The sequence below is a fragment of the Falco rusticolus genome, chromosome Z (assembly GCF_015220075.1).
Source record: "Falco rusticolus isolate bFalRus1 chromosome Z, bFalRus1.pri, whole genome shotgun sequence".
In the NCBI taxonomy this organism is placed as follows: domain Eukaryota; kingdom Metazoa; phylum Chordata; class Aves; order Falconiformes; family Falconidae; genus Falco; species Falco rusticolus.
In genome coordinates, this window is record NC_051210.1 from 71,716,537 (window position 1) to 71,743,368 (window position 26,832).

At 43.0% G+C, this 26,832-nt stretch overlaps 3 protein-coding genes across 9 annotated transcripts in view; 1 reads left to right on the top strand and 2 right to left on the bottom strand.

Annotated features, from left to right (window-relative positions):
* Positions 1 to 316: 316 nt before the first annotated feature.
* On the bottom strand, positions 317 to 5,102 carry BRIX1 (biogenesis of ribosomes BRX1). The gene is made up of 10 exons (XM_037372823.1): positions 4,920 to 5,102; positions 3,953 to 4,064; positions 3,526 to 3,569; positions 2,822 to 2,892; positions 2,410 to 2,459; positions 2,237 to 2,310; positions 2,092 to 2,142; positions 1,693 to 1,794; positions 999 to 1,127; positions 317 to 693 (listed from the first exon to the last, which is right to left on the bottom strand). The coding sequence occupies exons 1-10, from the start codon at positions 5,052 to 5,054 to the stop codon at positions 424 to 426; spliced, it is 1,038 nt and encodes a 345-aa protein (XP_037228720.1). The 5' UTR covers positions 5,055 to 5,102; the 3' UTR covers positions 317 to 423.
* Positions 5,103 to 5,154: 52 nt separating this feature from the next.
* On the top strand, positions 5,155 to 12,345 carry RAD1 (RAD1 checkpoint DNA exonuclease). Its single transcript, XM_037372824.1, has 6 exons — positions 5,155 to 5,380; positions 7,796 to 7,904; positions 9,523 to 9,781; positions 10,138 to 10,236; positions 10,586 to 10,765; positions 11,625 to 12,345. The coding sequence occupies exons 1-6, from the start codon at positions 5,186 to 5,188 to the stop codon at positions 11,641 to 11,643; spliced, it is 861 nt and encodes a 286-aa protein (XP_037228721.1). The 5' UTR covers positions 5,155 to 5,185; the 3' UTR covers positions 11,644 to 12,345.
* A 7,744-nt stretch (positions 12,346 to 20,089) lies between these two features.
* Positions 20,090 to 26,832, bottom strand: part of RAI14 (retinoic acid induced 14) — an 87,302-nt gene continuing 80,559 nt past the window's right edge. For all 7 annotated transcript variants that reach the window (XM_037372820.1, XM_037372821.1, XM_037372822.1 and 4 more), the window contains 4 exons: positions 24,876 to 26,402; positions 23,945 to 24,094; positions 22,365 to 22,430; positions 20,090 to 22,106 (listed from right to left, as the gene is read on the bottom strand). In XM_037372820.1, the coding sequence (XP_037228717.1) occupies positions 22,029 to 22,106; positions 22,365 to 22,430; positions 23,945 to 24,094; positions 24,876 to 26,402 (1,821 nt within the window). In that variant the 3' untranslated portion in view covers positions 20,090 to 22,028. The remainder of the gene's footprint in view (positions 22,107 to 22,364; positions 22,431 to 23,944; positions 24,095 to 24,875; positions 26,403 to 26,832) is intronic.

The following is a 26,832-nucleotide window of genomic DNA, read 5'->3' on the forward strand; positions in this document are numbered from 1 at the left end:
ATGAAGAGGAAAAAAAAAAAAAAAAAATCAACACCACTCCTCAGAAGAAACCTCTTAAAGGATTTTCTACTGCTGTTAAGACTAGGAAAGCTGACTTTTGAATTGCAACTCATGATGAGCACCAATGACCAGTTATTTTTATTCCTTGCACCTGTTATGCTGAGCTGTTTCCCAGAGGTATTCAAATGTAAGAGGCCATTTCTCAAAAGCAGACATATTTGGAGTCTTATTCCCCCTTCCCTGCTGCCATGCTGTTTTCAAAACCCAGAATCCTCTCAAAGACTGGAAGAAAATAAAAGTGCAAACTCAATCCTAATAAAGAGACTGATATTTTGTTTATTTAAAACTGAAGTCAAGTTCTGCCTGTAAAAACAAATATTTACAAAATTATGTCAATATAGCTAGTTTCATCACTTGTAACATTTATGCTGATGCTTCAGTTCTAAAAAGCTTTTTTTGTTTCTTCCTCTGAATTTTGCGTGGCTTCCTTTTATCCTTAACAATTGGCTTTGACTCTGGTTTCACGAGCTGTATTTCCACTGGCCGTTCTTCAGCTGGAGTTTCAAAGACCACCTCAGTGGGATCTTCTTCAATAAGCACTTTGGTCCCTTTTTTCTCAATCATTCGGACTTCCTTCACTTGCTGTTTCTCTCTAAACTTAGCTGCCACTGATAATCTGATCAGCCGTCGATGCTATAAAAATAAGAATTTAATCAGGTTTCGAATAAACAAGAAGGAAGTCAGATATTACAGGAACAGGTGGTAGTTTTTCTGCTTAATGTTCAAAATCTTCAGTGTAATGCTGTCTTTTCAGTGACATGAATTTTGCATTCATTCCATTTTTACAAAATTACTCTGTCTCAAATTGTGATCAGCTGTGGCACTCCTTTGTACAAAGGGTCCCAGGGAAAGGCATGCATTATTCTCCTCCACAAACAGACTGCAAGGTCAGTTTTAAAATCAGTTGCTAAATGAAAAGAGAAGACAAAGCTGCTTACCATATTTGGGGACTGGTAATGGGGATTTTCATACAGAGTTGGTCCTCCAAAGCTACCTTGGAAGATTTTTATGAGGTTCAGGACAAAACGAGGACCAATTTCTACTAGAGATGCACATTCTTCTATTATCTGCAATAAAAAAAGAATACTGTCTTCATTTCTCATCAATCAAATCAAAGTATATAGCCTTGCAGGCACCCTGCATATGGTGATACACAACTGAATTTAAAATCCCAACATATGACGCCACCAAAGCTGATTAAACTAGACTTGTATAAACACAATTCTGTATATAAATCAGTTCTTTTAGGTTCAAGCAAGCACTTAGAGTGTACTAGGTATTTGTGATTTCCTCCTTTAGAAAGTAAGCTCCAGCACACTTTGGGTCAAAGCAGCAAGTAAGGTTAAAAGGCAAGCAAAGCTTAGGCTTTGACTAGTGCTTCCCGCTACTGAGGCAACCATCACAGAGTCACAACTAACAGAATGCAAGCTGAAGTACACAAAACCTAAACCAGCTCTCTCCAGAGATACGGGAGAAGGTAAGTCATTTTAGGACACTGTAATTATTCTGTGTAAGCAATAGGTGCTGGCATATCCTGATCATAATTATTCTTCTAGTATTATTGTAGTTAATGGATGTGATATGAAATGACTCCACTGAGCATCTCTTGAAGAGTCAAAAGAAACCACCAACCTGGTAATTCCGAAACCAGATCCTCTCATCTGTAATGCTGAAGGTGAAAACATGATCTACAAAAGGCTGGCTTTTGGGGTGATACTGTGGTGTACTAAATATCTGTAATAAAAGGCAGCATTTCTAAATAATTGTAATTTAAGACGACTGGCTCATTTTTAATTAATTTTAATTTGCTAAGATCCCAATCCCAGGTTACGTTTTAAAACTCAAAACTTTAGAACAAGTGTCCCAGTAATTTTAAGCACATGACCCTAATGCTTTGAAGAGTTTTTACAATTTCAGAACTGTAGAACTACTACTTAAAAAAACACTTGAGATTTTTAAATATGTTGTAAAAAAAACCCAAAAACATTTCCAATGAAGAAGAAACATTGGACAGCAAAACTACAGACTGACCTGAATAAACAATTCTTTTAGCAGGGCATAGTGTGGCTCCTTGTCAAATGTCTACAAAGAAAAAAATGTAAATGTACATGCAAAGCTAAATGCAGTCACACAAAGAAAACGAAAGCATACTCAATAAAATAAAACCTATACTTACTGGATCAAAAGACAAAAGGGGCCGTGAGCCCCTTAGGCAGTTTCCTGTCATCTTCAATTCAGCCAGTGTGTGAACTACAGTGATTTTTTTTAAAAAAGACCATTTTAGTATTTACAGAAAACTGTACAGACAAGAGAGAAAGAGTCCAAACATAATACTGTCAACCAACTTACCATTCTGCACTAAGAATTTAGCTGATGGTCCCTGTGGTGTATTCGAAAGCCTGCCGAGGACAGGTAGTGGGGGAAAAGAGAAAACAAAAATGTCAACAGCAGGCAGAAAGTATGCTGGATTTCTGCAGTACACTCCAACCAGTTATGTCTTTACTGAAGTGATTTCAGTTACTTTCATAGTGTTATTAACGTAAATACTTTCTTTCTAAACCAGTTTTTGAAACGCTTCTGTCAACAGTCTATAAAAGCTGGTCATGTACTGTAAACCTGCACTACCCACAGAAGCGCAAGATTAATATAGGTTTAACTAAGCAACATTGTTTCAAGCATCTTCACTATTATATTAAGAAAACTTAGACAGAATGGAAGCACCCCCAGCTATGTATAGAAATGTAAGAAAACATTTCCTTACCACATATAGAGATCCTGTTTCTTTTTGGCTTCAAAAAAGATGCACTTATTGCAGTTTTTCATTTCACACACCTACAGAAGACACATCAAATTAGCTGTTTACAAAATTCTCAAGAGTTTAAAAAACTTTCCACATTAATCTCTAGTATCTTTCCCCCTCCAAAATGCAAGTTCAAAAGCAAAGGTCTTGTGTTAATAAATTACACCTACTGATCCACAAACTAGTTGAAGCACTTGTTGAAAAATTTCATGTATTTATTAGAGGAGCAGTAACTTTGCTAAAGCTGCAAGCAATCTGATAAGCTATCCAGTATATAAACATTAGAACAGGAGCTGTGACACTAGGTTCTAGTTTCGGAACTGCCACTGTCTTACTACATTGTTTGGCCTGGCTGCATCTTTGTTCCCTGCTTTCTCCAAGTATAACCTGTAAGACACCTTTCAGCTATATAGAGAAAGACACATTCCATTTTATTTCTTCACAACAAACGTCTACATTTAATTAAAGGTTTCATTTGGTTTTATTAATCAAAAATCAACTCCCTGTTTTAAGACGAACGCTTTTTGAAATATTTTTTTTTCATCTATGAAGCTATCCAACTCCTATAACTAGTATGAGATCCTTTGAACTTGGTTGCCCTCTTCTCTGGCACATTTGATTTCCAGAGAAAATAAAAAAGAAGCACCAGTTAAATCCAGGATTACCTCATTAATTACAAACAACTGGTCTTTACGGTCCATTTTAGTATCTGGAAGACAAGAACAACATTCAGAAGGCTGGAAAACCAATTTAACACAGTAAGTTCTTTCAACAGTCAGTCCTTTCGCAAAACATTTGCTGGTTATACATGAAAGAGCAGGAATAACGATCAAGTTGTTTCAGCCATGTTATGCAACAGGTAAACACAGCAACAAAAGTATCTGGGCATTTACAGGACTGAGGCCATAGGAGTAATTTCCTAGAAACTATTAAAATACAAGTTACCACAGTCACTGTATTTCTTGGCTTGAAATGAGCATGCTGTTTGTTTGTTTAAGATAAAAGTTTCATCAAAACAGTTATGTACCACATTTTTAAAAAGAACAGGTTGTTGAAACTTAAATATAAGTTAGAGACAATGTTCAACCCTACCTGCTTTAGAGTGGGGCATCAAGGTCCTTAAGTCTTGCATTAGATGCCTTGTTCTGAAATTAATTCCACGAGAAGAGAAAATAAGCACTCGTTTCTTGTTTTTCCATTTACCCTAAGAAAAAGACACAAAAGTTAAACATGATGTTTCTAGCCTTAAAGCTACTACAACACAGCAACGATAAATGTTTTAAGTGTAATTACAGTAAAACACATTATTTGTTATTGACATTATCTGCCCATCCGCACAGAATCACTCTCAGCAAGAGTGATGACTTCCCTACAGAATGCAGGGACACTTTTTATATGAAGAAATATCCTTCATACTTCAGTATGTTCCTGTGCAAAGCTGTACAAAACCAGTAAGTATTAAGAAAGCCCATAGCATTTCTTAGTTACAAAAGGCACCCCTCCTTCCCTGCAAAATGAGCTAAACTGCAGTCTCAGAGCACAATTCGGCTTTTCCTACCAATGGGCATGTGATCAGAAATCTCAAGACTTTCATCTTTTTTTTTAAAGCAAACTACAAGGTAATTACTGAAGCCTCCTCAGGTTAATTTTTAAATGAAACGGGCATAATTTCCATATAATCTCTCTGTATAACAGAATCATCCAACTCCTTAACGTACCTCTGAGATGATGGTAACACATTGTACTCACATCGACCAGAATAACGCTCTTTGTGTATTTTCATAAACATAACATACCATTGCACGTTGCTTTTATTTGCGCTGGGATTACAAAAAAATTTATAAATAAGCCTCCCTCTACCCTCGCTTAGCAGCCGGGTACCCCCCCGACACCCCGGCTCCCGGCACCGCGCTGGGGTGAGAATACCTCCCTAGCACGCGGGCCAGACACGCAGGCGAGCTGCCTTTCCTACGGGCAGTCGCCGCTCGGGCAGGGAGCAGAGCGGGGCCGCCCGGCTCGGCCCACTCCGCTCCGCCCCGGGCAGGGGGCTGGGAGGTACCTGGGAGACCGGCGGCGGGATGCTGTACTCCTCCGGGCCCGGCCTGCCATCCGGCTCGGCCGCGCTCGGGGCCCTCTTAGCGCGCTTCTTCGGCTGCGCAGCCGGGTCACGCCGCTTCCTCTTCGCCGCCGCCATCTCAGCCGCACCACGCCGTGCCCCACGGCGGCCAGCACTTCCGGCTGCTCGCACTTCCGGCTGTTCCCACGTCCGGCTGCTCGCACTTCCGGTCCCTGCCGGAAGCGGTGCGCGCGCGGCGGGAGGCCGCTATGCCGTTCTCGGCGCAGCCGCCCGCCAGCGGGGAGCCGTACGTGCTGACCGCCAGCCTGGACAACGCCCGCCACCTCTCCAGCCTCCTCAGGGCCGTCCACTTCCGGGACCACGCCACCTGCTTCGCCACGGCCAACGGCCTCAGGGTGACGGTGGAGGACGCCAAGTGCATCCAGGCCAACGCCTTCATCCAGGTGGGGGCTGCGTCCCCCGCCCGGGGCCCGGGCCCGGCTGCTGCTGCCGGGGCGGCCCCGCCGCGGCGCTGGCGAGGGCGGGGGGGCTGGGGCAGCTGTTGGGGGCCTTGGAAAGGTCCCGGCTACGTGGCAGAGGAGCGCAGGGCAGATTTACCCGTGGAGAAGGGGAAACTGCTGAACTCGCGGCGTAGCTGCGGAGCTGATGTGCTGCGGGGAGGCCGTGGTCATTCATGGGACGCTGAAAGGCCGAGCTCGGTAGCTGGTTTGTTCATGCCTGTGTGATGAGCCTGCACCCTTGTTTAATGTGTTGGCACCTGCTCAGGCCGCTGCTCCTTCGGACCATGCCACTCTTAGATGCGTGAACAAGTTCATGAATTATCTGCCTACCCTTAAGTACTTTTGTTATGTTTCATCCCAAAGCCAAAAAGCCAGCTCTGAAAGTGTAAATTCACAGACCCTCATCTACAGCATATCAGCTGGGCTAAGCTGAGAGCTTCCACCACGGGGCAGGAGTGTGTGCTTCATCACAGGACTGGGACAGTGCTCTGCACCTTTCGCTCTTTGATCCTGCCTGTCCTGAGCTTTGTCCTGAAAGGGCGCATGAGAGCTTACGCATAGACAGGGGATCTCAACTATGCTGAACTGTCCATATAGGCAGCTTTAAATAGCAATCTAAATTATTTCTTCTTAACTTGCATTTAATATAACATCAAAAGCACCCGTGCTTGCTTTCCTTCCACCTCTTTTGTAGCTGTGACTCTTGGCTTCGCATCACTTGAATTTTTTAAGTTGCACTTTAAATTTTTTCTTCTTTTAACTATGGTCTCCTTTCCAAGTAGTTTTGCTTGTTTGCTTCTTGTTATTTAACTCATATCCAGCTCATAAATGCTTTGTTCATAAGAACAAAGTTTGTGCTGGTTCCTGGTTTTGAAAACATGTATGATAGTGGGGATGTAAATGGAAGGGGTGAGCAGTGCTGTGGTAGTAATTCAAACCTGATGTTTCCTCTGTCCTTTAGAATCTGTGTCTTTGCTGTCTGTGAAACTGCAGCCTGAGCTGTGTGTGAAATAGGAGAAGCCTGAGTCTCCCTGTTCCTGCACGTCCCCTTGCTTTCTCCTACTTTGGCTACACAGTCCTCATTCATACTGGTGCTGTATTTGTTAGGTTAGCTTTCTGGTATTCAGTGAGTTAAGCTGGTTCATGAGGTGGCCAGCATCTGCTAGTGGAAGTTAAGCAGTCGGCACATGTGGGCAGGAGCAGAGCAGCAGTGACTGGAGGTGGTTCCTTTGAGAGTGTTGAGCTGTTACGTATACAATACTTCTAGTTGCACCTAGTCCAGCCACCTGACACCGCTTCAGGGCTGACCAAGGGTTAAAGCTCGTTACTAAGGGCATTGGCCAAATGCCTCTGAAGCACTGACAGGCCTGGGGCATCGCCCACCGCCCCAGGAAGCCTGTTGCAGTGTCTGACCACCCTCTCGGTGAAGAAGTGCTTCCTGACGTCCAGTGTGAGCCTCCCCTGGCGCAGCTTTGAACCCTTCCCGCGTGTCCGTCAGCGGATCCCAGGCAGAAGGGATCAGCACCTCCCTCCCCACGCCCCCTCCCCAGGAAGCTGCAGAGAGCAGCGAGGTCGCCCCTCAGCCCCCTTTGCTCCAAACCAGACGAGCCCAGAGCCTCAGCCGCCCCGCGCAGGCCATGCCTTCTTAAGTTGCAGGGCTCAGAACTGCAGACAGTATCCAAGGTGAGGTCATTCCAACACTGAATACAGAAGGATAACGACCTCTTTTGACCAGCTGGTTATGCTGTGTTTGATGAACCCTGGGGTGCAGTTTGCCCTCTTGACTACCAGTAAAAATGTTTAACTGCTTTTTCAAAAGCAGCTCACATCACCCTGCTTTATTTCTGAAATAGTGCAGTTACCACGAAGCAGCTAGTGTCTGGTGGCACACAGTGTAGCCTGCAGTAGTTTACCCCCATCAGACTAGTCAAAACGCATGTTTTAACACATTTCAGTGAGGTGAACTCACTGTTCTATCCTGTTCTTACATATTTTTATTATTCAAAATGTTTATTCATGCTCTGAGTGAAAAAGTAAATAAGTATTATTTCTGGAGAAGGGTGGTGCTTACATTCCAGCTGCAAAAGTAGGCATCTTTGAACTTCAAGGTTTGTAGCTTGTTCTTCAACTATAAAGACAAGTGGCTATGTTTTCATGTTTATGCCATGCTACTTTGTTTCAGCTGTGACTTGATTTTATTTTACTAGTTTTGAGGACTGTTTTTCTTTAATCGATACGGTGTTGCATGTAGAAATCACTTTGCATTGCACTGATCTCTGAAAGTGAGAGTGCTGTATTTAGGGAAATAACTGTAAAATGTAAAATAATTGTGGAAACTCCCCTCTCTTAATCTCACAGGCAGAAATTTTTCAGGAATTTGCTGTTCAGGAGGAAGCAGTGACGTTCCGGATCAATTTATCTGTTCTTCTTGACTGCTTGACCATTTTTGGTACCAGTTCTTTGCCAGGTATGATGCATATTTACCTTGACAGTGTATGTGTATTGCATATAATCACATAGGGAAACCTTTACATAGCTATAGGGAGATTTCCAGTCTTGGCAAAAGTTCTAACTTCCTCACCTTAAGTCCTTCTGGGCATGGCACCCACCTCTTGCTATTGAGCAGGATCCGTCCTGTTTACTTAAGCTCATACAAGTGTGTGTTGTGATAACAGTTGATGGAGAGAAGAAAGGAGCTGATGGATGTGAGCCTAGCCAGTGTGTCAGGCACTGATGCAGCAGGAGAGGCTGAAAGAGGCTGAAATTTGCATGGCTAACAAAAAAAGATTGTATCAACTCAATAATAAATGTGATCTCTTTTCCACTGTTTCTGTGCCTTGTGCCACCCAGGAACATCCAGCTACCTCAGAAATATTGACAAGCATGTATGTGAATTAGGAAATGTTCGGGTGCAGATTTACTGGGCTTGAAGAAGCCTGCAGGGGTTCCATGTAGCACCATCAGTTCACTGTTCTGTTCCCAGTGCAAAATTTGTTATGTGGCACCCTCTGTTCCTTCCCTTCTTCAGGCTTCACCTGCATCTGTTCTGTGAGTGTTATCTCCAGCATGCAAGTGAGGTGCTGAGGAATGATACTTACCTAAGGTCTCACAGAAATCTGAAGCTGGCCTGCGTAGCACCTCAGGTGCTATCAGAGCACTTTAGATCTTGCTTATCAAGTGTGTGAATTACAAATACCAAGTAGACTGTGTAACTGATCCTGTTTGTAGTCTTTTCAGTGACAGAGGTGCATGGGAAGGTGCCTTTACAATCATGCATACAAATATTGAACGACATGAGCCTGTTTGTTTAAACAAAAAAACAGGTCTTAGTGAATTTTATTTACTATAAATAAGTTTTTTAGGGTTTTTTGTAATTTGATGGCTGTTCAAACATAATTTCACAAGCAAAAATAACTGCAAGTTAGCATGACTCTATGGGTGCTACAGGCCACGCTGTGTATTCGGCGTGGAGCTGAGTGATACCATGACAGCTTTTCTGGGCAGTTCTACCGTTAACTGCTGCGTGTTGAACTCCACATTCCCCTGCTGTTTCTGTTGTGATTGACCTAAAGACCGAAATCAACTACTAAACGGTGCTCTGATTTTGGGAAATGAAACATTCAGATTTTGATTACCTAGCAATAGGGGGATGTGACTGTAATGCAGGCTAAGCTGCGTTAACTTCAGTTCGGGTTGCACAAGTAACAAGAGTAGTAAAGCAGGACTGTGTGAGCCAGAGGGAGCCTCAGGACTGTGGAGGATTTTCCAGTTCCACTAAACTACTTGTAGCATATCCAGCTTCATTGTCACAGCTAGCGTTACCCTTGTGGTACATGACATGAGTTGACTTGAATCAGTGTCTACTTACGAATTATTTCATTTTGCTGTGTTAACACTTTGTTAACACTTCATAGGCTGTCTAGGAGACTGCACTAAGCATACTGAATTAGTGTACTGGAGGCTGGACCAAACAGGCTAAATCAGATTGATCTGTGTCCCATGTGCCAGTAAAATGTGAATTCTCTAAAGTGATCAGATGTGCTGGCTAGCTCTGTGGAGAATGTATGTTTCATTTTTCTTTTCAGGAACATCAACAGCCCTTAGGATGTGTTACCGTGGTTATGGCAGTCCACTGATGCTGTTCTTGGAAGAAGGAGGAGTAGTGACAGTGTGCAAAATTAACACTGAAGAACCTGCTGAGTTGTTAGACTTTGATTTCTGCAGTACAAATGTTGTCAATAAAATCATCCTGCAGTCAGAGGGGCTACGAGAAGCATTTTCTGAACTGGATATGACCAGTGAAGTTCTGCAGATTACCACATCTCCAGATAAACCCTACTTCAGGTACTGGAAACTTTGCTTTCAACTGAAATGTTCACGCTTGGCTTCTGTTGGTAAGAACTGGAAATTTTCAGAGTGAAGAGGGGAAAGCTATTTTAGAATATTGCTTTATTTCAAGAAGAATTGTAATGAGTATAGAAAATTACAGTATGTGATTAATCAACATAGTAATGACTCTATTCACAACCTGGTAAGTATGACACTGATATGGACAGTTTAACATCTTTAATTAAATAAAGCAAAAAAAAAATCAGTAGTGTTTTGTGATGCAGCCATTGAGATATGCAGGGTAACTGATTCTGATGAGTTTATAGAGAGCTGTGATCAGGTATTTTGAGATGGTGCCCTTTGTCTTCCAGGTTATCCACTTTTGGAAATGCAGGAAGTGCACATCTGGACTACCCTAGAGACTCTGATTTGATGGAAGCATTCCACTGTAGCCAGACTCAGACAAACAGGTTAGGAAGTCTGTATTCAGTGCCCTCTGTGGCAGGTCATGCATTCTTGCTGGAAAGTTTAAAAAACTGATTTTGCATTACTGTAACATTTATTTCACTGTGGGGGGGGGGGCGCGGGGAAATACTTCCCATCTGATAAAAGTCTGTCTGTGATCAAAAGCTAAGCGATAACAATGTCTGTCCACTGCTGTTACCAGGAAAAGATCAAATTAGCATGTTGCTAGGTGTTTTTCAGTTACTCTGTGGCTTTAATTGGGAGTAATGTTTCAGCTCCTCTCTGCACAATTTTTTTTTTCAAATTACTTTTTTTTTTTTTTTTTTTCTTCTTCTTTTCTTTTCCCCCCTGCAGGTACAAGATTTCTTTGCTTAAACCATCTACAAAGGCACTGGCTTTATCTTGTAAAGTGTCCATTCGAACAGATGCTCAAGGATTTCTTTCGTTGCAGTATATGATTAGGAATGAAGACGGACAGATCTGTTTTGTGGAATACTATTGTTGCCCTGATGAGGATATTACTGAAGCAAGACTGTAGGTGTATGTTTTGATGTCTGTGTTATATTTATGGATATATAAAATACTATATTTTTTATAAAACTGAGTGCAAGCTGATTAATAGGCAGTGTTGCCTTTTTTGTTAAACTCTGGAATTAGAAATATGAAGGCTTCCTTTTTATTTCCTTGCAAACATTCCTAAGCCTTGGCTCAGAAGACTGAAGCTGAAGAAGCAGAAAGGGGAATTGATCTTCTATAGCCAGTGATTGCAGCACAGATGTTACAGTGGTGTTTGTGTAATATGTTGCTGCTTTTTACAGTGTTTTCCAAGAATTTTTGTTTGTGCTTTGTTTTTTTGTCTTTGGCTTGTTCTAAGCAATTACACAAGGGAAAATCTGAATATTCAGCTGTATGATAGCCAGTTAAATGACTTAAAAATAAAACCAAATTTGTCTTGAAAGCAGATGACATTTTCAAACTGATTTCTTAATATCAGCAGGTGGTTTCTTTCTGGCATATGGTAACATGTTTTGCTGGTGAAGCCACTAGGCTTCTCTGCATCTTGATTAATTCTTCATGTAGCTCAGTTCCTTGGAATTTCATCTGATACCAATTTACCCTTTTGTCTGCAGTACTGGTGATGAATTGGTAAATGAAGATAGGAGCCAGGATTTACTTAGTCATTACTCATAACTGTTCTGGCAGCATTATTGTTTTCTATCTAGTAATTTATTACATATCTGCAAGAACGCCACTGCTGAAATGTTTCTGTACATACACGTCCCCGTTCCTACCCTGCTACTTTCTGCTAGCACTGTTAAGAATCGGAAAAGTTTTGTATTTTGGAATTATTTGTGAAATTAGTTTACCTTCTCATCTCAGTAGCCTTTTTCAGCCACAGGAGGGACTCCTAAACTGAAGTAAAGGAATGCCTGCTGGCGTCCCCTGGAGTGGTGTATTCATATCACTGCTAACAATGGGCCTAACCTCTTACTGAAAAGGGAGTGCCGTTTCTGGGGAGTCTTCTCAGCAGCCAACTTGGCAAAACAGTGAGGTGGGCTGTACTTAGAATCAAAAATTGCCTCTCTTCTTTCACACCTCTCTGTTGCAAACAACCTGCTCAAAACAGGAGGTACACTGAAGCTGCTGGGTGTTGGACCAGGTGTAGAAAACTTCACATCATACTGCAAGGGACTGAACTCTCCCTGCATTGCTGCTGTGGGATGTGGCCCAAGCGTTGGCGATCTGCGGGTAGTTTCTACAGCTTTGGACTGTAGCTGAGTTGTGTTGTTTGTCAGAAGATGAGGTCCTGCTTTGCACATGTGGAAAACTGTATGTTCATATGTTATGAAGTTGATTTTTCCACAATTCAACAGAATCCAAGTCCTTTGGGTTTATTTTAAGTTTAAAATGCTTTTGTTGACCATTTTTCACCTCTTGCTTATGTAAGCAAGAGTATACTTTCAGAATACACAGTGTCAGCAGTTCATTTCTGTTGTCTTCTGTGCAGCGCATCCATTTATTGTGATAAATTTGAGATTTGAAAAACAATTACAAATCTTTGAACTACAGGACTGATAAAGATACCTAATAAGATTCTAAATTACTCTTGTTTACTGTGGTGGGTTTTTTTTCCTCAAACTTAAGTATTCAGTATAGGTGAATTTCCTTTTGGCTTACTGTCTCAGTTTCCTGTAGTGAAAAAAAAAAAATTACTATGGTCTCACTTGGAAATTATTAATATTATCCCTGACTACTGAGTGGTAAGAATGACTTACACAATCTCTGGTGACAATACAAAAATGAAGCAAAGCGCATCACTTTCTTAGTGTGATTTATTTTAGAGGATCAAAGTTGTTTGAATTGTGTTCAAGGACATTACTGTGGCTTAACATTTGTACTTTTATATAATTTCCTACAGATGTTCTACATTGCATCTTAAAATAGTACTTTTAACAATTTCTTCAGTAATCTACCAACAGTGATCATAGAAATAATATCCTAAGAAGTTAGAAGACCACAAAATACCAGAAAGTAACTGTTGCATTTCATAATTAATAGCTATGACCGGGAGGCATGGTTTGTGCGAGACTGCACGTCTGTGCCCCAGCCGGACTAAGCCATGGCCTGGGCTCACAAAGATGGGGCAGGGCTTGTGCACCTGGCACCTCTGGATATGGTTCTAGGTGGACAAAAGCATGGAAGGTCTGGGCTACAGGCTCCTTGCAGTAAGATAAGGAGTGGATTTAGGATCCACCTATGAAGTAGAAAGGGTGATGGGCAGAATGACTGGAAGATCGCTGTGCATTTTTTTGACCTGGAAAGTTGCTTAAAATCTGCAGACCTCAACTGTTGGGTTAGACTTCATTTCCTACAACACTTTGTATGAGATCCAGAACTTGGGAGACTACCTTTAGTGTGTTTTAGCTCTTCTGCTTGACAGGTCTTCCTCTTGCAGATAGTGGGAAACCTGCAGTAGAAGAAACATTTAGTTCATATTTTTTCTTTTGGTAGTATCACAGAACGGACTTGTCATGACTCTGATTTTGCACACCTGTGTTCTTATAAAATGGTATGAATAAGTACTCAGAATTACTGGTGGTGTAAATTAAAAACAGTTCCTGGATGTGGGGACTGGAACCAGCATTGTTCACCCAGGTTCGATACAGCTGTGGTAGGTGCTGCCTGGCTGCTGTGATTTACTGCACTGGGGGCTCTGGTCAATCCAGATCCAGAGGCCACAAAATGACAAGTGACTTTTTCTACAGTTGTTTTGATTTGTGCTTTTCAGAGAAAGAACTGACCTCGGGTCTGCAAGAAGGCACTTACTTCTTTATGCTACCTGCAAACCACTACCAATAGGCCTTGGGTCCCACTGGGCTGCTGGGATACAGGAAGCCAAAATAATGACTGACTCCTGGTCCTGACAATCTTTATGCAGCCAAATAGCAACGACACCAGTGCTGATATTATCTCTTGCCTCCCAACACGCTGGGAAGTTCTTGTGTCTCTCTTGCTTTCACATCATTGAGGCCTATCCACAACCGTGTGGGTCTGTAAAGGCTGTTGAGCACAAAATTCCTCAAAAGGGATTGAGTTCTATACCTCTGTTTCAAAGTTAGTCATGGAAAAGAATCAGTTGTTTAATATGTGATTACATATGGATTTATAAGGAAATGTATTCTTGATGAGACGGGTCTTTAGGTGAGGTTAGCAGAGTGGTTGGAAAAGTTTAGATAAGCCACACGCTGTTCCCTGTAGGTGTCTGTTTTGAACGTCATTTGGTAGTAGCTTGTACACCCCTAAGAATCCAGCAGGTGGGTCTTGCCAAAATCCGTAGAAATTGTATAAATAATTACAGTAACGCTAATCAGTGCTTTTGTTGATAGAACACTAACATTAAACTGAACAAGTATGGAATTATTTTAGAAGTGGAGCTATTACAGAATAAAGGCTTGATGCCTTCCTGTTGAAGATCACTTTTTATATGACTGTCTTTGAGTGGGGGCAGGGGTGCTTAGGCATAAATGGACGCTAAGGGCCACAGCAGGCGGCTAAAGGCTTCTTCTGCCCAGCATCTCTCCTTAGCTGGGCTCCAACGAGTAACAGGGTAGCGTGTTAGCCCTGCTAAATCCAGTTGTAGGGGCTCCGCCAGGGAGTGGGTGTTGCACAGAAATGTGATGGGGTGTGCACACAGCTCTGGTCTCTTCGCAGAGTCAACAGGACAGTGAGAGGCAGGCTCTGGTGGCCACCGCGAGTGTGAAGGGCGTTCTGTGCAAGTGCCCTGGGCCTCCATGGAGAAATACACCCAAAGGCAGTCTGGAAAGATTTGAACTGCACGACAGAGAAATCCAGGAAAGGCTCCCCTTTTGTTAAGCCATTGAAAATCCGCCCCCCGAAGGGCAGAGAGATGCTGGGAATTTCACTCCCTCCAGAGCAATGGCACGCAGCAAGCATTTGATTTTGGGTCAGCACTTTGGAAATCCCCTGAGGCCAATCATTTGTTTCGCAAACCAAAACCCCAGTGAGCCACTGGTCAAAAAGTAGATGTTAAACTTGCTTTGTTGGTGGCTGGCTCTTGCAGACGAGCCTGGAGGGGGTGTTGGGTTTTCTGGTCTGCTGGTGTGAGGCTGATGGAAGGGATGATGAAAGCTCTCCATAGAGAATTCAGCAGCCTCCTACCCTTCCAGCTCAGATAGCACCATGGGGTTGACCAAGAAATGAGCAAGCCAGCAGAAAGCTGGGTTCAATGTATTTCCTGTACTTACCTAATTATACGACAAGTCTATCTATACATATGTGTGGATTTTACCCTATGAATGCCAACGGAATGCAGCAAGGGATCTGCAGCACCGAGAGGCATGAAGCCATTCCACCCAGGCAGGCAGTACCTGCAGGGGGGTTTGCAGCAACACCGACCTGCAGTGCCTCTGCTTGAGAACTGGACAGTTGTCCAAGGAGACAAATTTCACGCACAGCTCAGCGCAGTCCAGAAACCAGAGGAACAAGCATTTCCGTGCAAAGCTGCTCCCACGAACCCCACTGCATGGGATGCTCCTAGGCATGGAGGGGTCGGGGTACTGTGCAGCCGGGGCGTGCACTGCGGAAACCTCACCCTAGGAGGTACAGGGCGCCCTGCAGAGAGGAGTGGGCTGATCCAGGGCCACGCTGGGCAGTCACCTGCAAAAGCTGCTAGTGAGCCTGGGCTAGCACCACGGTAGGGCACATCCCAAGCGGTGCAGTGATAGGCGTAGTCTCACTCTAGCATCTGAGAATGTTCCCAGCCGCTTTTATAGGTGTAGCCTGATGCTACGAGGTGTACTTTTATAGGTGTAGCCTGATCACCAAGAACACCTTTCTTGCTCCAGTTTTACAATATGCTGTCCACCTTGACACAGAGCTCTGTCTCAAACGCTGCCATCAGCTGCCTGGAGACATTCACTCTCCTAATTAGAGGCCTGGAACTGGTCCCAGAGGAGCTGGAGCAAACCTAGGCTGCTAGCTGCTTGAAGCACAGGGGAGCATGTCCCCTGCAAGGAACCGTTCTGCGGAGGTGACTGTGGTCGCAGAAAGGCTCCCCGGGGAGCACAGAGCTGCTCAAGGGCAGCAGGTGTAGCTGCACTCCCTCCTTTTCCATGCTACAACCCAGACTGGGCAATCATGCATGGCTTTAATTATGCAGATACTTGCAAGGGAACATGCTAGAGACCCATCATCCAAAGCATCTGCGGGGGAAGTTCTGCCAGCCTGCCCCTTGCCAGGTTTTGGATGGTGACGTGATTTCTTCACATGGCAGCAAGAGCAGGAATTTTAGAAACGCTGCGGATACCACACAGCCACCCTGAGGTGCCGCAGAGCTTTGGGGCAGCCCTGCTCCCACACCCTCTGCATGTGTGCTGTGAGGGAGAAGGCAGAAGGGGCACTACCGGGGAGCGGGGAGCGTGCTGCCCTCCCCTCGGGCACAGGGTCGCTGCTGTCCCCCCACTGTGACCCTCCAGCAAGGCACCCAGCTCTGCAGCATCTGCACAGGCATGTCTGCACCTGGCCCTGCGACACCTGGTCAGCTGTGCTCACACCCAGCTGTGGCCCCACTGCTATAAATGCAGCACTCTGAACAGCAGGAGCCCAGAGGAGCTATTCCTAGGAGTGGGGCTGTGCAGACCTTTGTGCTGTGCGTCTTCACCCCCTGCACTGTTTTACAGCTGCAGAGGCTCGGAGGGGAAGGAACACCAGGTTTAGCTCTCAGGGACGTTTCTTTTTGGGACCGGAAAATGCAGCTTAATCCAGCTCCCCCCTTGCTCCCCAGCCTCTTCTTTGGGGGATGCCTCCTGGTGGGCAGCAAAATGCTTACAGAGAAGCAAACACATCCAAACATTTTTGGCCGGGGTTTCCAAATGTGCATCAGGGTTGCTGTGTGCATATGGGACTGTTGCTGCTTTAGGACAGGGGATGCCAGAAGAGTTGCAGTGGGTCCAAGCCCAGCCACCACCAAGGAGCATTTTGGCTAATCCTGAAGGGAAAAGCGACCACACTGAAGCAACAAACACACTTGCCTCCCGAGAAGTGCCCTGCACAGGGCACCAGCTGCAGCATCGCTCCCTGGCGGGGTTACCAGCACAGAGCGTGCGGGACCAAGCTGGGCAGCTGCCGCCAGGACACGGGGCAATGGGCTGCAGCCCTGAGCTCCTTGAGAGGGATGATGTCACCAGATGTGCCTGTTTCCAATCTCCAGCTGCTGGTAGGAGGCCCCATTACCAACCGTCTGAGCATTTCAGGCTGTTGGAAAACGTATGAGGAGGGCCAATGCTGCAAATCTGGAAAGATCAGCACACAAGCAGGCTTTTAAAGTAATAGACTGAAAAACTGGTTATGTGTCAATACCTGTGTTAAACTCATCAAGTGAGAGTCTGTCAGGGCAGCCAAAGGTTCATAAACCGTGACAGATGCATTGCCATAAAATGCCTCAGGAACTACAAGTTGTGTTACAAAACAGACCCTCCTGAAGCCACTGGTGGGACCGAGGAGTAGCGTCTGCAGGACTACGAGCACAAACCTCTACTGCTTGTGCAGAGAGGCAAAGCCAACCACCAGAGGAGCCTTATGTTGGTGACACACCACCTCAGGATCCTGTCACCAGGTCCAACAAGCCAGAGGCCATCATTTCTCCTAGAAAATGTTCTGTCACACGCTATCATAGCCTGGGGAACCCAACACTTTTAAGGTGTCAGGCAAAGCACACAGCTTTCTCACCAGCAGCAGGGTCTGCTGGTAGGACTATTTCATAGCTGCATTATCTCAGGCTTCCTCAAATAAGTAGAAACCTATTAAATCACAGATTTTAATTCACTTCAGCTGCAGTTCACCACTGTATATAATTCCAAGACAGAGGGTTTAAGGAAATGACTGCTAACATGAGGATAATTAATTTATACTGCCCTGACAAGAATATAGACATAAAACTAAGATAAAGTATGGTTCTAGTTGGTTCATAGTGTCTGCGTTACTTATTTTCAAAAAGATCAGTGAAAGATCCACATAGAGGAGGAAGAGGAGGAGGAAGAAGAAAAGGAGGAGGAGGAGGAGGAGGCAGGGATGAAGAAAAGCATTTGGAAACTTCACTTCTATGAAACATTTTGCTGAGAGTTGGCTTGTGCCCACAGGCACTCCCAGTGGCCCGTCTTTACAGAACCAGGCAGTGTTGCTATAGATGAAGGTTTCGGTACTTGGGCAAACTCTTGAGCTGTGACTTGACATAAAATTTGGGAGCACTTTTAGTACTCCCTGTGTCAGGCTGAAACCGCAGTGAATAGAGGATTTAAATCACTGACCTGTGCTGTAAGGCTTGCACCTGTTCCTATTTGTTTGGGAAAAAAAAAAGTAATTGCTGGATTATGCTTGTGCCTGCAGAGTATGTGCCGGGTGATATCACGTCTGCTTATGCCGCTGCTCTGAAACCTCAACACCTCACTCCTTCGGGAGCTTTTCCATTATTTTATTCAACATGCCGTGGCCCACTGTGCAGCTGCTTTGCAGCTAGATCCCGAGACCTCCCACAGCAGCAGGCTGAGGCCCCGGACCCACAGACAGCTGAAGCCACAAGAGGCTGCCCCTGCTCCAGGACCTGCCCTGTACTGGGAGGCCTGACCACACTGCTCCAGCCAGTGATTCTTCCCTCCAGCACATGGGTCTCTGCTGTGCTTAAAGGCAGATTGCTTCAGCCTTTCATGTCTGCATTTTGCTCCGATGAGGGCTGGCATCAGCACGGAGAAAGCCTCAGGTCACTTTGGCTGGCCCAACCCAAGCCAGAGCCTCCCTGGGGGCAGGTCAGACAGGGAAAGGCTCACATGGACATCCCTGCCCCACCGCTGTCAGGCAGCTCTCCTCCTGTGGCCCACATGGACCTCCAGCCTCTTTGCTCATCCTCCTCCCTCCTGCGCACTCTAGGCTGGTACCCCACCCCCACTACCAAAGCCTCCCAAGACCAGCTGTTACAGTCTAAACACAGCCTATGTCAAGCAACAGCAATTTATTTTAGCTCTGGAACACTCAGAGCAGTGAAATCTACACACCACCTACTTCCTTCCTCCAGCCAGCTATTGCTCAGGAAAACTCACATAAGATGAAGCGGGCTTTGAAACGACATCGCAGCTCCACGCAGCAATGTACCATCTGCCAGGTGATCTCCTGCCAGCTTCTCCACTGGTCCTCTCTTGGTCGCTTCTCCCAGGGCACCGTGTTATGGCTCACTCAGCACGCAGTGCCGTGGCCTTCCCTCGGCTTTTGCTGTCTTGTGCTGACACATAGCCACATCGCCACTTAGCTGACCTGAGAAGCGGTAGCAGGGAAACCAGCAGGTCTTTCTGCCATCACTGAGCCTGCTGCTCAGCCAGCATGAGGAAACTGTAGCTTCTTACCTCATACCTCTACCTATGGAGGTACCTGAATAAACCACCTGGCAACTGGTTTACTCTGTCTCCTGTTCCTCTAAAAAGCCAACCTCAGGCAAACGACACTTATTAGTCATGCTCTCCGTTCTCCAGAAGTAGGACTGTGCAGAAAAAAACCCAAAATCCCCATCAAAGCAGATGTGATCTTCTCTGCCAGGCGATTTCACCATGAACAGATTCTACATACCACTTTGTCAGTAGCCTTCTTCAAAGGAAACCCAGTACTGAGTAGCTCACAGAAATTTTCTGCAAGAGACCGAAGAGTTACTTGACCCCCAGGATGTAACCCAAAGAGGAGCAATTCCTGCCGTTTGTGTGTTCCACCCCCAGACAGGAAGATATTATTAGCAAATAAGTTACTGAAAAGCTAGTTTCTCAAATAAAACTCAGAAGATGGAGAGATGATAAAAGGCAACAGGGCTGACTGTCTAACTATTGCTAAGTTTAAAGAGAATTATAGATATCCATATGCATATACACATATATATACTTTCACTGTATTTCTGTGTGTGAAGTGCTAAGTGATAGAAAACTGCAGTTTTGAAAACCTGTAGGAGCTCACCAATCTGTGCTACTGCTCTGATGTAGTGTTAAACTTAGTTGGAATGCATCCAGTGATGGATGGGAAACGTGTATCACCTCTAGCAGGATTTCCACATGAGAAATGTCTCTGAACTTACCAATCGGATAGAAGGCATAATCTGCCATAGTGCTTGCAAGAGGTTTGGAGTGCATTCTGTTCTACCTGACAGATGAATAAAATCAATAATCAAGTTGCAATTTCAGGGACGAAAACCCAGTACATCTGACAGCTATCTAAATATGAGATATAAAACATATTTGCACTGCATCAAAAGCATAGTGAGATTTCCCTCAATACAAAACCTAAATGAAGGCACAAAAAGACCAAAGATGAAAAAAGTGGAAATAGTTTATTTGCTGCATAAGGAAATTTCTTGTAAATTACATATAAAGAAACTTGCTATGCTGTAGTATATAATTTTCAATATTCCACAAAGATAATTGTAATAAATATACAAAAGAAAACAAAGTAGACTACTAAATCCATCAGGCAACCTACTGAACGGTTCATCAAGTTTTATACTTTGCAGCATCAGCATGCTTAAAATTTTGTTGTTCATTTTGAAGTGCTGCAGCGAAATTCTTTTCACATTTCTTTGGAACATTTTCAAAACCATCTTCCTATAAAATACTGTTCAAAACTAGCAGGCATTAGTTAAACCACCCAAAAAAGTAACACCAAGGTCTAACTGAGGCAAAGGTGTGGTTTTTCTTTTTGCTTTTAAAATCCATTTATTTTTGCCAGGGTTAGGAATTATCTGATATATGTGCACTGTGAGTCCAGTCAGCCTGAGACACCGCCGACTCTTGTCATATTATGACTCTATAAACTTCATAGATTATATAGCTCTGGAAGATTTCTCTATTAGAGACATATCCACTAACAGGAATACAAAAAATACGATAGTGAAGCTGCAAGGTAGTTAGAATGGTTATCCCCTCAAGTGCAGTGTGTGCTTAGAATAATTTTTCCATAATTTCATACTATACCACATCAGGCATTTTTATTTGACTTTAAAATTTAAAAGTGCTGACAAAGCTTTTACTGATGCCCCTAGCCTCTACAAACAACATGCAGAAATTTTTGACACCTTTTGCTGTTCTTTCCCTATCATTTCTACATTTTTTGGAAGAGCAGGCTGAACTGCAGTTTGCACTTCACTGCTCTGGATCACACTAACAGACAGGTCTATTATTCCATACAAATCTTTTACAAACTGAACACATTTCACTATGCTTCACTGTTACTGAATATTTGGGGGCATAAACAGAAACTCTGAAACACGATTACCTAAAAATATTTGTTAATAAGCTTAATGCAAACATTATGTAGAAAAAATGATTTAGTTACAAAAAAATCATTAGAGGGCCAATAAAAATATACTGAAGAGAAGATCTTTACAAAAGTGAGGTTAGGAAATACGAGGCATTGACATTCACTGTAAACATCCTGTGCTCACTAGAATCCCTTGTCTAAAGTGTATGTTCTGGTTTTGTTCCTGAGCTTCATGGCCAACACTTGCATAGATAGCTAAACCTATCATAAAGGGTTGTTTCATACAGACATTTCTGTACTGCTTTGAACAGAACTTCAATGAACTAATGATTTTACCTTTTGAAATAGTTTCATTCCACTACCAGGCAGTTCAAGGAAACTATGAAGCATGGTATGATTTTTGTGTACTCAGTGCATTGGATGGGTTGGGACAGCTACCTTACGGTGTGTTAATCTTAAATAACATTAAGTAGCTGTCTGACGTTCTGGCTTCACACAAATACCTACTTCTGCTCACTGCTGGAAGGCTCACTTCTGCTCTGCCAAAGACTGCATATGGCAAAATGTCAGGAATCTGAGTGCTACAACATCAACTAAGTTAAATCCCCAATAACAAGATACAGCTTATAAACAGTACAAAAGACTTTATGGAGAGTTTCACCTTTACCCAGGCAACATGAGTGCTTTACTCCAGATTAACCTCCCTCTACTGGAGGAAGCTAGAAAATACTTTCAGGGTAAACATGACAGGGAGTGGCCTAAGGAGAAAGCCTGAAGAACATACTTGCGCTTTGGATATGAAAAGCAGGCACGTGTTTAGTTACTGCACACGCAAACACACAAGGAAGGTGGTAGAGACAGACAAACAAATCCACCTCACAAACAGCACACAACACAAAAGCAGCAAATTGCCAATTTTAAATGTTAAGGCAAATCTAGATAATCACCCATAACAGGATTAATAAAAATGGGAAGTTTTCCTTGGCTTTTTTGTTTACTTTTTCTGCGATTGGCTTTTACACATCGACAGAATTTGTTTAAGCACTTTCTGGACATCTTCATCCATTTGACCCTAGACAAGGGGAGAAAGAAGAAAAGATGACTGAATTCAAGCATGTCTCTACGCTTTAAGAAGATTTACAAACTATTTTTGAGGTACAGTAATTAGATCAATTTCCTAAAAGGAAACAGTGTTAAATTTGTGCTTAAACAGTCATACCTTTTGGGCAGAATGTCTTAGATAAAACATGCAAAGTTCTTACTAGATCTGCAGGAGAATCATCTCTCATTAAAACACCAACAGCGTCTAACAGACAATACACAATGATACCTGCACAGCATAGAGAAGATGCATCCTGTAAACTGAGACAATTTCCTGATGTTGTTTCTTTGTTTCCTAGAAAACAGGCAGAAAGTCACAGAGCATTCAGAACTGTTGAACTCAGAACACCCCAACTAGATTTAGAGAGGTCTGGTGAATTACGAGCCATATCTTATGCATGCATGGAAAACCAGCTCAGACAGTACTGTGGCACTAGCCAACCAAAACATAATTTTCTTGGAAGTGTGGTCCACAGAAACTGTAATTCTACCTATCTCAGTAAAAAAGCTGATGAGATGACATCAGTCGTAAGAAGCACTGAGCTGCAGAGATGTGGAATGTGCACATAACTCTACTTCTGACCTTATAAGCAAGCAGAACCGAGAAAAGCCAACAATAATCTGACAAATTAGCCCCTAACTGCAGCTGAGCTCTTCCCTGAAGTCAGCGACCTGTCAGCTAATGCCTTCCCAGGGAAGAGGGAGGTGCTTACAAAGGCCTTAATCCATGAAATCCTCAGTTACTTAGCAGACATTCTAACAAGGAAAGCCAGCCTCCTTTTTCATGGTCACAGACTGCCACATCCCAGAAGCTATCTTTCTAAATAAACATGAAGCTGTTAGGAAAGGTAGCCTACCAGAAGGAAAGATTGCTTCTGTCCCGTTTTAAATCCTACCCGCTTTCTTAATGTATTGCATATCTTCACATCTTACACTACTTTGCTGGTCCTTAAGCAGTGGGAGATGAAGGAATCTTTCAGACTTGGTGGAGAGCGATAAGAAACAGTCTGGACTTTTAACTGACAGTATTTAACTGCCTACTTATTTCCCCCCACTCTGTAGGAAAGCAGACACCAGGTAAGCCATTTAGCATGTCAAGCTGCAGATTCTCCTTTCAGAGGCACTCCAGAGTTCTCAAGAAATGGCTCTGGTAGGCAGCACCTTCTTTTCAGCCTCAGCAGTGAATTAAAGCGCTCCTTTGGACAGGCAAGCTCTCGGAAATAGAAGTTACGACTCCACCTAGCTTACAAGACTGGGCCTTTCATGCACAAACAAATGCAATTAAAAAATTTTCTTTAAGCAGGTCAGAATTTCAGGGAATAAACTGTGCTCCTTATAAACAGATGGATTTGCTTTACTTGAAACTTCCTGCCTTCAAGTGACTACTTTCTTCCAGAAAGTCAAACTTATTTTAGCTTAAAAACCAAAACCACTTTGGCTGATGAACGTTCCTGAGAAAACATACAAATCTACAGCACACTGGCCATACTTTACAAAAATTAGGATCTCAGCAGGTGGTCTGGTCACTACATTACATAGCAAGTACAGGAACTTTGCTCAACTATTGATCTGAGGAAATATATTGGGGAAAACAGTTTGCTTTACTTCGCACATTTCTAAGCAGCAATTTGTGACTTGCAGATTCTTAAATGTTTCAGAGAAACAGAGAAATTTCAGAACTTCTGGATGAAAATTCCTCTCCTTGTACTCAATGACTGTGCTCCTTTTTAAATAAGGCAGAGTGATGGATGGCATGCATATCCTCAGAGAACTGGGAATAATAGTGGGTTTTCAAATTATCATACTTACAGTCAGCTGGTTTTGCAACTGCTTCACTTGTTGTTGTAACACCTCCAGCTGCTGGCTTTGTCTTTTGGGGGCACTGGTTGAGTAGGAAAGCTGAGAAAGACTGTTCAATGCTTCTTTTAATTTGCTAACTTCCTTGGACATTTCATTGATCTAGGGAGGCAAAAATAGTTTTCGTGAAAAGCTGCAAGGTTTTCATGGCTCTCGTCTTGAGGTTATTTGTGACTTAGATTTAAGATGACGTAAAACCAAGATGTAAATAAGCTCAAAGGACAAACAAAGATATCATGTAAGCAAAGGGTTACAATGCTTCTCTACACCCCCTCCTAGTCCAGTCAATTCGAAATGCATTCCTTGTTCTGAATGCCAGCAATATTTACAAACAAGGATTGCATTTACACCTTTACAAATACTGCTGCTGAATACAAGACAGAAACATACAAAGCATATGCCAGCTATTCACACCTAGCAAAATACATAGCTTTTTATAAATAAATTTGTAGTGACAGATATAGTAGCTGCAGAGGAAGAATAGTCAAGTCATGCTATGGTTGAGATAATATAGTAAAATCATCACAGCAAGTTTTTGATCCTTTCTGATCTTTTGGTTTTTGTCTCTTCTGGAATCTCTTCCTGCTGTAAATCCCCTTTGACTTAAGTTGCCTGAATAGCATGAACCCAATCTAAGCAGAACTTAAAAGAGATAAACTGAAAGATCATGCATATCTCCCAGGGGGGAGGGAAACCAGCTGTAAATTTAAACATACTAAAACTTCTTTGACTTTGATTTTTTCAGATGGGCAAATGCACTCAGAAGTTCCTCCACTCTGTAACACCTGATACAGAGTCACCACTATTAGGTCACCATGCACCATCCAACATGATTTGCAGTATGAACTCATGTACTACCCCTCCACTGCAGTGAATCACTAACCTTTTTATCTTTATCCTCTTCTAGTTTTGATGAGCTTTCAGAATATCTTTTCATTTCAAGAAGATCTTCTTGAGCTTGATGGTACTTTTGCTGAAGACCAGTCACCTCCCGTTCCTTTGCTTCAAGCAGAGTATGTATACCTTCTTTCTCTTCTTTCAAGTGCAAAACTTCATTTCTCAGTTGCATAACATCTAAGGAAGCGTTTTCCTTCTCTTGGATTACATCCTTCAGTTTAGATGACAAAACACTCACTTCACCCTCTAGTGATGACTGGAGCTTTTCATATGTAGTCTTGGGTACCATTGCTTCATTAATTGCAGCTTTTTCTTCCAGTAATTCCTTCTGTAAGTTTCTTACTTCACTTTCCTTGTTGGTAAGCAGTCCTTTCAGCTCATTTATTTCTTTCTCCATTTCCTTTACAGTATTTCTGAGTGCATTCATCACCTGATGGTGTTCAGTAAGTGGCAAAGAGTTTTGTTTCTGAGTGTCTAGCAGTTGCTTTAGTTCTTCTGCTTCATCTAATACTTTTGTGTACTGGGATTTCATTTCTGATAACTCATTCTCTGCTTTGTATTTCAAAGAATTGGTTACCTGCATCAGTTTCTCATGTTCATCTCTAGGAATGTAGTCCAAAGCTATATCATCTGGAGTTTTTCTCTTTTTATAGTCTTCAAGCTCTGTTTGTGCTTCTTTGTACAACTGTGACAATTCACTAAGTTGTCTGTTGAGCTCATCTACCATTCTGTGCATCACATCTCTCACTTCCCCAGCTTCAGCACTAGGTTCCAGCTGTGTCTGATTTGTCAGTTTGTCCTGTAACCTTTTAATTTCCTCCTGCCCTTCTTTGTACCTCTCAATCAACAATGCTTTCTCTTGATTAATGTTATCAATAACTGAACAATATGAATTCTTCATTTCCTCACACTCTTCCACAGACAATCTGCTTGCCGTGTTCTGCTCTCTTTCTTCAAACTTCTTCTGCAGTGCTCTCACTTTCTCTTTTTGTCTTTCACTTTCCTCCAACACTCTCTTCAATTCTTGCTTAAGCATTTCAACTTCTCCACATGTAACCTTCAACCTACTTGAATCAGAACATATTTCTTCACTTTCGGAAGAAACAAGACCCAGTTTCACTTGCCTTTGTAAATTGAAAACCTCCTTCACAGCTTCTTCATAGGTGTTCTGAGTTTCTTGGAACTTAAGGTTAAGATTAGAACCATTTTCTGAAATGTCTGTGCTATTTAAATTATCTGTTTCTGGGACTCTAGATTGGACATGAGCTTCTATGTGCTTTCTTTTGGCTTCAACAGTCTCAGATTTCCTCTGCCCATCCTTTAAGTCTTCCTGGAGGTACTTCATTTTTACTTCACTGGGGCTTGTCAATTTTTCATGAATTTGCATGGCATTTGATGCAGACTTCAGCTCCTCAGCTGAGAACTCATTTTGTCGATCTGCTGTTTGCTCAAACTCTGTTTGGGTTGAATGATAAGATGCCACAGTTGAATCCACTTCTTTAGGCGTTCTCTCCTGTGCAAAAAGAAACGCAAACAATTGGACAAGGAAAGCAAGTACAGGATTATATTTTTCAGAATAGAGTAAGCAAGGAAATCTTGCCACATCCTACAGAGACAGACAATTAAAGTTCCATGGAAGAAAAATTCAAAACCCAGCTGCTCCCACTTAGTCATCTGCAGTGAGAGAAGACAGTAAGTGCCAAACTCCTCTGAAAGTCTGGGCTGACCTCCATAAGCTAATAATCAAAGCTATGCAAATTAAAGTTCTGCTAACACAACTGTTAACATCATCTTTTAGAATGTCGTTATCATAATAAACAAAATTATTCAGTAATTTATGGGAAAAGTGGGAAGATCAAAACACTTATTTAATCCTTTGGGGCAGAGTATTTCCATGACCTTACCACCAACAAGCTTATTAAATTATCTTCACAGTACATCTC